This window comes from Lethenteron reissneri, chromosome 52, assembly GCF_015708825.2.
Source record: "Lethenteron reissneri isolate LAM-NWPU_2019-01 chromosome 52, ASM1570882v1, whole genome shotgun sequence".
NCBI lineage: Eukaryota > Metazoa > Chordata > Hyperoartia > Petromyzontiformes > Petromyzontidae > Lethenteron > Lethenteron reissneri.
Window position 1 is genome coordinate 377765 of NC_083830.1, and position 9005 is coordinate 386769.

At 55.1% G+C, this 9005-nt stretch overlaps 1 protein-coding gene across 1 annotated transcript in view; it reads left to right on the forward strand.

Annotated features, from left to right (window-relative positions):
• LOC133355863 (acanthoscurrin-2-like) overlaps positions 1–6273 on the forward strand; it is an 8696-nt gene extending 2423 nt beyond the window's left edge. The window contains exon 2 of the mRNA XM_061573276.1: positions 5961–6273. Within this exon, the coding sequence (XP_061429260.1) occupies positions 5961–6273 (313 nt within the window). The remainder of the gene's footprint in view (positions 1–5960) is intronic.
• Positions 6274–9005: the final 2732 nt, after the last annotated feature.

Below are 9005 nucleotides of genomic sequence, written 5' to 3' on the forward strand. Positions count from 1 at the left end.
CTCACTCACCGACTCAATCACCGACCGACCCACTCACCTACTCAATCATTGACCCACTCCCTACTCACTCACCTACTCGTTTACTCACTCACCTACTCCATCATTGACCCACTCACCTACTCACTCACCTCCTCGTTTACTCACTCACCCATTCAATAATTGACCCACTCACCTACTCACTCACCTACTCGTTTCCTCACTCACCTACTCAATCATTGACCCACTCACCTACTCGTTTCTTCACTCACCTACTCGTTTACTCACTCACCGACTCAATCACCCACCGACCCACCCCTCGCCCCGACAAGTGTTGAGGGATTGTCACCGAACCCGCGACGCGATCGCTTTCACGGCCAACTCTGCGAGACGCACGAGCCGCGTGACCTTGAACGCAGCGCACGCGTGAAGCACGCGTGGCCACCCCGAGTGCACGGGCGGGGGTGTGGGTGTGTGAGGGGGTTGTGTGGGGGGTGTGTGGGGGTGTGTAGGGGGTGTGTGGGGGGGTGTGGGGGTGTGTGGGTGTTGGGGGGGGGTGTGGGGGGTGTGTGGGGGGGTATGGGGGGTGTGGGGGATGTGTGGGGGATGTGTGGGGGATGTGTGGGGGATGTGTGGGGGATGTGTGGGGGATGTGTGGGGGATGTGTGGGGGATGTGTGGGGGATGTGTGGGGATGTGTGGGGGGGCGTGGGGAGGTGTGGGGTGGGGGGGGGTTGTGGGGGGGTGTGGGGAGGGGTGTGGGGGGTGTGGGGGGGGTGTGGTGGGGGGGATGTGTGTGGGGTGTGTGGTGTTTGTGTGTGGGTGTGTGTGTGTGTGTGGTGTGTGTAGGGTGTGGTGTGTGTGTAGGGTGTGTGTGTGGTGTGTGTGGGGGTGTGTGTGTGGTGTGTGTGGGTGTGTGTGTGTGTGTGGGTGTGTGTTTGGTGTGTGTGTAGGGTTGTGTGTGTGTTTGTGTGTGTGGTGTGTTTGTGGGGTGTGTGGGTGTGTGTAGGGTGTGTGTGTGTGGTGTGTGTGGGGGGTGTGTGTGTGTGGTGTGTTGTAGGGTGTGTGTGTGGTGTGTGTGGGGGGTGTGTGTGTGTGGTGTGTGTGGGGTGTGTGGTGTGTGTGGGTGGTTGTGGGGTGTGTGTGTGTGGTGTGTGTGTAGGGTGTGTGTGGTGTGTGTGGGGGGTGTGTGTGTGGTGTGTGTGGGTGTGTGTGTGTGTAGGGTGTGTGTGTAGGGTGTGTGTGTGGTGTGTGTGTAGGGTGTGTGTGTGGTGTGTGTGGGGTGTGTGTGTGTGTAGGGTGTGTGTGGGGGGTGTTTGTGGTGTGTGTGGGGTGTGTGTGTAGGGTGTGTGTGGGGTGTGTTGTGTGGGTGTGTGGGGTGTGTGTGTGTGTAGGGTGTGTGTGGGTGTGTGTGTGTGTGTGTGTAGGGTGTGTGTGTAGGTGTGGTGTAGGGTGTGTGTGTAGGGTGTGTGTGGGGGTGTGTGTGTGGTGTGTGTGGGGTGTGTGTGTGTGTAGGGTGTGTGTGGGGGGTGTGTGGTGTGTGGGGGTGTGTGTGTGTAGGGTGTGTGTGGGGGGTGTGTGTGTGGTGTGTGTAGGGTGTGTGTGGGGTGTGTGTAGGGTGTGTGTGTAGGGTGGTGTGTGTGTGTGTGTGTAGGTGTGTGTGGTGTGTGTGGGGTGTGTGTGTGTGTGTAGGGTGTGTGTGGGGGGGTGTGTGGTGTGTGGGGGTGTGTGTGGTAGGGTGTGTGTGGGGGGTGTGTGTGTGGTGTGTGTGGGGTGTGTGTGGTGTAGGGTGTGTGGGGTGTGTGTGTGTGGTGTGTGTAGGGTGTGTGTGTAGGGTGTGTGTGTAGGGTGTGTGTAGGGTGTGTGTGGGGGGTGTGTGTGTGTGGTGTGTGTGGGGTGTGTGTGTGTGTGTAGGGTGTGTGTGTGGGGGGTGTGGTGGGGGTGTGTGTGGGGGGTGTGTTGGGGGGTGTGTGTGTGTGTAGGGTGTGTGTGGGGGTGTGTGTGTGTGGTGTGTGTGGGGTGTGTGTGTGTAGGGTGTGTGGGGGGGTGTGTGTGTGTGGTGTGTGTAGGGTGTGTGGTAGGTGTGTGGTAGGGTGTGTGTGTAGGGTGTGTGGGGTGTGTGTGTGTGTGGTGTGTGTGTAGGGTGTGTGTGGTGTGTGTAGTGTGTGTGTGTGTAGGGGTGTGGGGGGTGTGTGTGTAGGGTGTGTGTGGTGTGTGTGTGTGTGTAGTGTGTGTGTGTGTAGTGTGTGTGGTGTGTGTGTGTGTAGGGTGTGTGTGGTGTGTGTGTGTGTGTGTGTGTGTGTGTGTGTAGGGTGTGTGGGGGTGTGTGTGTAGGGTGTGTGTGGTGTGTGTGTGTGTAGTGTGTGTGTGTAGTGTATGTGTGTGTAGGGTGTGTGTGGTGGTGTGTGTGGTGTGTGTGTGTAGTGTGGTGTGTGTGTGTGTAGGTGTGTGTGGTGTGTGTGTGTGGTGTGTGTGTGTAGTGTGGTGTGTGTGTGTAGGTGTGTGTGTAGGGTGTGTGTGTAGCGTGGTGGTGTGTGTGTAGGGTGTGTGTGTGTGTGTGGGTGGTGGTTGTGTGTGTGTGTGTGTGTGTAGGGTGTGTGTGTAGTGTGGTGTGGTGGGTGTGGGGTGTGTGTGTATAGGGTCTGTGTGTGTGTAGGGTGTGTGTGTAGTGTGGTGTGGTGGGTGTGGGGTGTGTGTGTATAGGGTGTGGTGTGTGTAGGGTGTGTGTGTGTGTGGTGTGTATAGGGTGTGTGTGTATAGGGTGTGTGTGTGTGTAGGGTGTGTGTGTGGTGTGTGTGTAGTGTGGGGTGTGTGGTGTAGGGTGTGGTGTGTAGGGTGTGTGTGTGGTGTGTGTGTGTGTGTAGGTGTGTGTGGTGTGTGTGTGGTGTGTGTTGTAGTGTGGTGTGGTGTGTGTAGGGTGTGTGTGTAGTGTGTGTGTGGGGGTGGGTGTGTGTGTATAGGGTGTGTGTGTGTGGGGTGTGTGTGTAGTGTGGTGTGTGTGGGTGTGGGGTGTGTGTGTATAGGGTGTGTGTGTGTAGGGTGTGTGTGTAGTGTGTGTGTGTGTGGTGGGTGTGTGTGTATAGGGTGTGTGTGTGTGTAGGGTGTGTGTGTAGTGTGGTGTGTGTGTGTGTGGGGTGTGTGTATAGGGTGTGTGTGTGTAGGGTGTGTGTGTAGTGTGGTGTGTGTGGGTGTGGGTGTGTGTGGTGTAGGGGGTGTGTGTGTTTAGGGTGTGTGTGTAGTGTGGTGTGTGGGGTGTGTGTGTATAGGGTGTGTGTGTGTAGGGTGTGTGTGTAGGGTGTGTGTGTGTAGGGTGTGTGTGTAGTGGTGTGTGTGGGTGTGGGGTGTGTGTGTATAGGGTGTGTGTGTAGGGTGTGTGTGTGTAGGGTGTGTGTGGGGGGTGTGTATAGGGTTGTGTGGGTGTGTGTGTATAGGGTGTGGGTGTGGGGTGTGTGTGTGTAGGGTGTGTGTAGGGTGGTGTGAGTGTGGTGTGTGTGTGTAGTGGTGTGTGTTTGTGTGTAGGGTGTGTGTGTAGTGTGGTGTGTGTGGGTGTGGGGTGTGTGTGTAGGTGTGTGTGTGTGTAGGTGTGTAGTGTGGTGTGTGTGTGTAGTGGTGTGTGTGGTGTGTAGGGTGTGTGTAGTGTGGTGTGTGTGGGTGTGGGTGTGTGTGTATAGTTGTGTGTGTGTAGGGTGTGTGTAGGGTGTGTGTATAGGGTGTGTGGTGTAGGTGTGTGTGTAGTGTGGTGTGTGGGTGTGGGGTGTGTGTGTATAGGGTGTGTGTGTAGGGTGTGTAGGGTGTGTGTGTATAGGGTGTGTGTGTGTGTAGGTGTGTGTGTGTAGGGTGTGTATGTATAGGGTGTGTGTGTAGGGTGTGTGTGTATAGGGTGTGTGTGTGTGTGGGGTGTGTGTGTGTGTAGGGTGGTGTGTAGGGTGTGTGTGTGTGTGTAGGGTGTGTGTGTGGGTGTGTGTGTATAGGGTGTGTGTGTGTGTAGGGTGTGTGTGTAGGTGTGTGTGTAGGGTGTGTGTGTATAGGGTGTGTGTGTGTGTAGGGTGTGTGTGTGTGTGTAGGGTGTGTGTGTATAGGGTGTGTGTATAGGGTGTGTGTGTGTGTAGGGTGTGTGTGTGTGTGTAGGGAGTGTGTATAGGGTGTGTGGTGTGTAGGGTGTGTGTGTGTAGGGTGTGTGTGTATAGGGTGTGTGTGTATAGGGTGTGTGTGTATAGGTGTGTGTGTGTATAGGGTGTGTGTGTAGGGTGTGTGTGTATAGGGTGTGTGTGTATAGGGTGTGTGTGTGTAGGGTGTGTGTAGGGGTGTGTGTATAGAGTGTGTGTGTGTGTGGGGTGTGGGGTGTGTGTGTGTAGGTGTGTGTGTGTGGTGTGTGTGTGTAGGGTGTGTGTGTGTGGTGTTGTGTAGGGTGTGTGTGTGTAGGGTGTGGGGTGTGTGTGTAGGGTGTGTGTGTAGGGTGTGTGTGTGGTGTAGGGTGTGTGTAGGGTGTGGGTGTGTGTGTGTAGGGTGTGTGTGTGGGGGTGTGTGTGTGTGTATAGGGTGTGTGTGTGTATAGGGTGTGTGTGTATAGGGTGTGTGTGTGTGTATAGGGTGTGTGTGTATAGGGGTGTGTGTATAGGTGTGTGTGTATAGGGTGTGTGTGTATAGGTGTGGTGTGTATAGGGTGTGTGTGTAGGGTGTGTGTGTGTGTAGGGTGTGTGTATAGGGTGTGTGTGTGTGTAGGGTGTGTGTGTGTAGGGTGTGTGTATAGTGTGTGTGTGTGTAGGGTGTGTGTGTGTGTAGGTGTGTGTGTGTGGGTGTGTGTGTGTAGGGTGTGTGTATAGTGTGTGTGTGTGTAGGGTGTGTGTGTGTAGGGTGTGGTATAGTGTGTGTGTGTGTATAGTGTGTGTGTGTAGGGTGTGTGTGTGTAGGGTGTGTGTATAGTGTGTGTGTGTAGGGTGTGTGTGTGTAGGTGTGTGTGTGTTGTAGGGTGTGTGTATAGTGTGTGTGTGCGTAGGGTGTGTGTGTGTAGGGTGTGTGTATAGTGTGTGTGTGTGTAGGGTGTGTGTGTGTAGGGTGTGTGTATAGTGTGTGTGTGTATAGTGTGTGTGTGTGTGTAGGGTGTGTGTGTGTGTAGGGTGTGTATGTGTGTGTGTGTAGGGTGTGTGTGTGTAGGGTGTAGGGTGTGTGTGTGTGTAGGGTGTGTGTGTGTGTAGGTGTGTGTGTGTGTAGGGTGGTGTGTGTGTGTGTGGTGTGTGGGTGTGTGTGTGTGTGTAGGGTGTGTGTGTGTGTATAGTGTGTGTGTGTAGGGTGTGTGTGTGTAGGGTGTGTGTATAGTGTGTGTGTGTAGGGGTGTGTGTGTGTAGGGTGTGTGTGTGTGTAGGTGTGTGTTAGTGTGTGTGTGTGTAGGGTGTGGGGTGTGTGTGTGTGGTGTGTGTGTGTAGGGTGTGTGTGTGTGTGTGGGTGTGGGGTGTGTGTGTGTGTGTATAGTGTGTGTGTATAGGGTGTGTGTGTAGTGTGTGTGTAGGGTGTGTGTGTGTGTGGTGGTGTGTGTGTGTAGGGTGTGTGTGTGTGGTAGGGTGTGTGTGTGTGTAGGTGTGTGTGTGTGTGTAGGGTGTGTGTGTGTGTAGGTTGGTGTGTGTGTGGTGGTGTGGGTGTGTAGGGTGTGTGTTGGTGGGTGTGTGTGTGGTGTGTGTGTGTGTGTAGGGTGTGTGTGTGGTGGGTGTGTGTAGGTGTGTGTGGGGTGTGTGGGGTGTGTGTGTGTGTGTGTGTGTAGGGTGTGTGTGTGGGTTGTGTGTAGGTGTATGTGTGTGTAGTGTGTGTGTGTGGGGTGTGTGTGTGTAGGGTGTGTGTGTGGTGTGTGTGTAGGGTGTGTGTGTGTGTGTGTGTGTGGTAGTGTGTGTGTGTAGGGTGTGTGGGGGGTGTGGGGGGGGGCACCTGCGGCTCGGCATGCTACAGGTGCCCCCTCTGGGCTTCACCTCCTTGCGCCTCTTCGGCTGCCCCTAGCGGCAGCTCGCTAGGGGGCAGCTCGCTAGGGGGCAGCCCGCTAGGGGGCAGCCCGCTAGGGGGCAGCTCGCTAGGGGGCAGCTCGCTAGGGGGCAGCCCCCTAGGGGGCAGCTCGCTAGGGGGCAGCCCGCTAGGGGGCAGCCCGCTAGGGGGCAGCCCGCTAGGGGGCAGCTCGCTAGGGGGCAGCTCGCTAGGGGGCAGCCCCCTAGGGGGCAGCTCGCTAGGGGGCAGCCCGCTAGGGGGCAGCCCGCTAGGGGGCAGCCCGCTAGGGGGCAGCTCGCTAGGGGGCAGCTCGCTAGGGGGCAGCCCCTAGGGGCAGCTCGCTAGGGGGCAGCCCGCTAGGGGGCAGCCCGCTAGGGGGCAGCTCGCTAGGGGGCAGCTCGCTAGGGGGCAGCCCGCTAGGGGGCAGCCCGCTAGGGGGCAGCTCGCTAGGGGGCAGCCCGCTAGGGGGCAGCCCCTAGGGGGCAGCTCGCTAGGGGCAGCCCGCTAGGGGGCAGCCCGTTTTAATGGGGGAGGGGAGGGGGAGGGGGGGTCTCTCTTGAACGTGATTCAACGTGACGGATAATTAATTAAATATGTCGGGGAATGGGGGGGGGGGGGGTCACTATGGGATGTCTTGGTGACAACAAAATGAACAATAGTCAAACTGTGATTGTTAAATAATAACTTGATGTGTGTGGGGGGATACACATAATAGCGTTTAGTCCATCACCTTTTTGTTTATTTGAGTCAACAATTGTTTGTTACCTGCTGCTGTGTGTGTGTGTACAAGTAGTTCCGCGTGTGATGTGGCTCCCGGACTATTTTTGTGTTCATTACTTCTGTGTACCTGCTGTGTGTGTGTGTACAAGTAGTTCCGCGTGTGATGTGGCTCCCGGACTATTTTTTGTTCATTACTTCTGTGTACCTGCTGTGTGTGTGTACAAGTAGTTCCGCGTGTGATGTGGCTCCCGGACTATTTTTTGTTTATTTCTTCTGTGTACCTGCTGTGTGTGTGGTGTGTGTACAAGTAGCTCCGCGTGTGATGCGGCTCTCGCATTATTTTTTGTTTATTTCTTCTGCGTACCTGCTGTGTGAGTGTGTACAAGTAGCTCCGCGTGTGATGCGGCTCTCGCACTATTTTTGTTTATTTCTTCTGTGTACTTGCTGTGTGAGTGTGTACAAGTAGCTCCGCGTGTGATGCGGCTCTCTCACTATTTTTTGTTTATTTCTTCTGTATATCTGCTGTGTATGTGTGTGTACAAGTAGCTCCGTGTGTGATGCGGTTCTCGGACTATTTTTGTTAATTTTTTCTGTGTACCTGCTGTGTTGTACAAGTAGCTCCACGCGTGATGCGGCTCTACAAATATTTTGGTCAAAGACACAAAAAAAACACGCAAAAAATTGCGTGCACGTAGGTCGACTCGGCCTCAAATGATCGCACCCGGTGCGTGTTTGTTCAAACATCACAACCAGGGAGACAAAGGCGGCCGGAAGTGGTGGTGCTGCTGGCCACCCACACCCTCTCGTGCGCCGTCACGGCCTTCACAGTTGCTGCTCGCTAACAGCACTTGCCCCAACAGTCTGTTAAGACTATCCGGGTGATCTTTATATTTATATCTACAGAGTGGAGTTCATCGCTTAGCGCGCTGCGCTACGAACCCGGCGATCCGAGTTCGATTCCACTCACGGCCAACAGCAATGGCAGCGAATATCCGAACCGGTCCTGTGCCCTTCCCTTAGGTCGACTCAGCCTTAAATGAGTCACTGGTGCCTATGTAAAACACAAGACTGGGAAGACAAAGGCGGCCGGGCGTGGTGTTGGTCACACACGCACGCCTTACCTTGCGTGCCGTGCCCGTTCGCTAACAGCACTTGCCCCCACAGCCTGTTAAGCCTATACGGGGACTTTGTATTTTGTATATGTACGTGAAGGCTTGCACTGTATGCAGTGTGTCTGTGTATATGCTACATACCACGGGGAGCGGTAGTGTAGCGGTAAGCACGCAGCGCTATGAACCCGGCGACCCGAGTTCGATGCCCTCTCAATAGTCTGTTAAGGCTTTACGGGGGAGCTTTGTCTTTGTATATACTAAATATACGCGTTTCCGTCTGAATGTATTTCGTGCGTTTGTATATATGTGTGTGCACTTGCCCCAACAGTCCGCCAAGGCTACACGGGGGACCTTTCTTCTTTTTCTGTAGTGTAAGCTCGCTTGACGCACCCCCCCCTCCCCCCCCCCGAATCATATAGAACGGCCGATATTTAATCCACGCAGACACGATCAAGGATCAATAATATTAACGTGTTTAAGCAAACAGACAGTCCACCGCCGGCTGCATTAACGAATTAAGTCGTGTTCCTTGGCCACTTATTTTGCCGAGCTGCGTGATATCTGCAGTCAGGGGCACGGTGGCGCACGAAGTGACGTCTCTCCCACAGTGCCACTTCTCCCGGCAGGACTTGTTGTCTGACAGGCAGAGGTCGCAAACGGGGTTTGATTCCTTACCCGTACCCGTACCCGGCCGCACCAGGGTCGCAAATGGGTACCCGTACCCTACCCGAAATGAGTGGCAAACGGTTACTCACCAGTGACTCACGGCCTACCCGTACCGTACCCGGCCGCACCAGGGTCACAACGGGTACCCGTACCCGTACCTGGCCAGGTACGGGTAGCCGGGTATCGGGTAGTGTACGAGTATCGGGTACCCGGTTGCGACCTCTGCTGACAGCTGGAGACACTGAACTGTGGCTCATTTGCAGGCCGATGTAGACAAATTATTATCGAGGCTTCACCCCCTCCCTCCCCCTGTTTCCTATGCGTACATTGTCAGTAGACCCCCACCCCCCCCCATACGCACGCGTACGCAATTGGGTGCCCCCCCCCCTCTCTCCACCCTCTGTGCGTACGAGATGGATGGCCCCTTAGTTGTTCGCTGACAGCCCCGTGTCCAACAATCTGTTGAAGTTGTAGTAACAACTCGAGCAGCGTGGAACGGTTGCGCCAACGTTAAATTCACGTTGGCATCTTCTTGTTTCTTTCGGTAAAGTCACGTAGAAGGGAA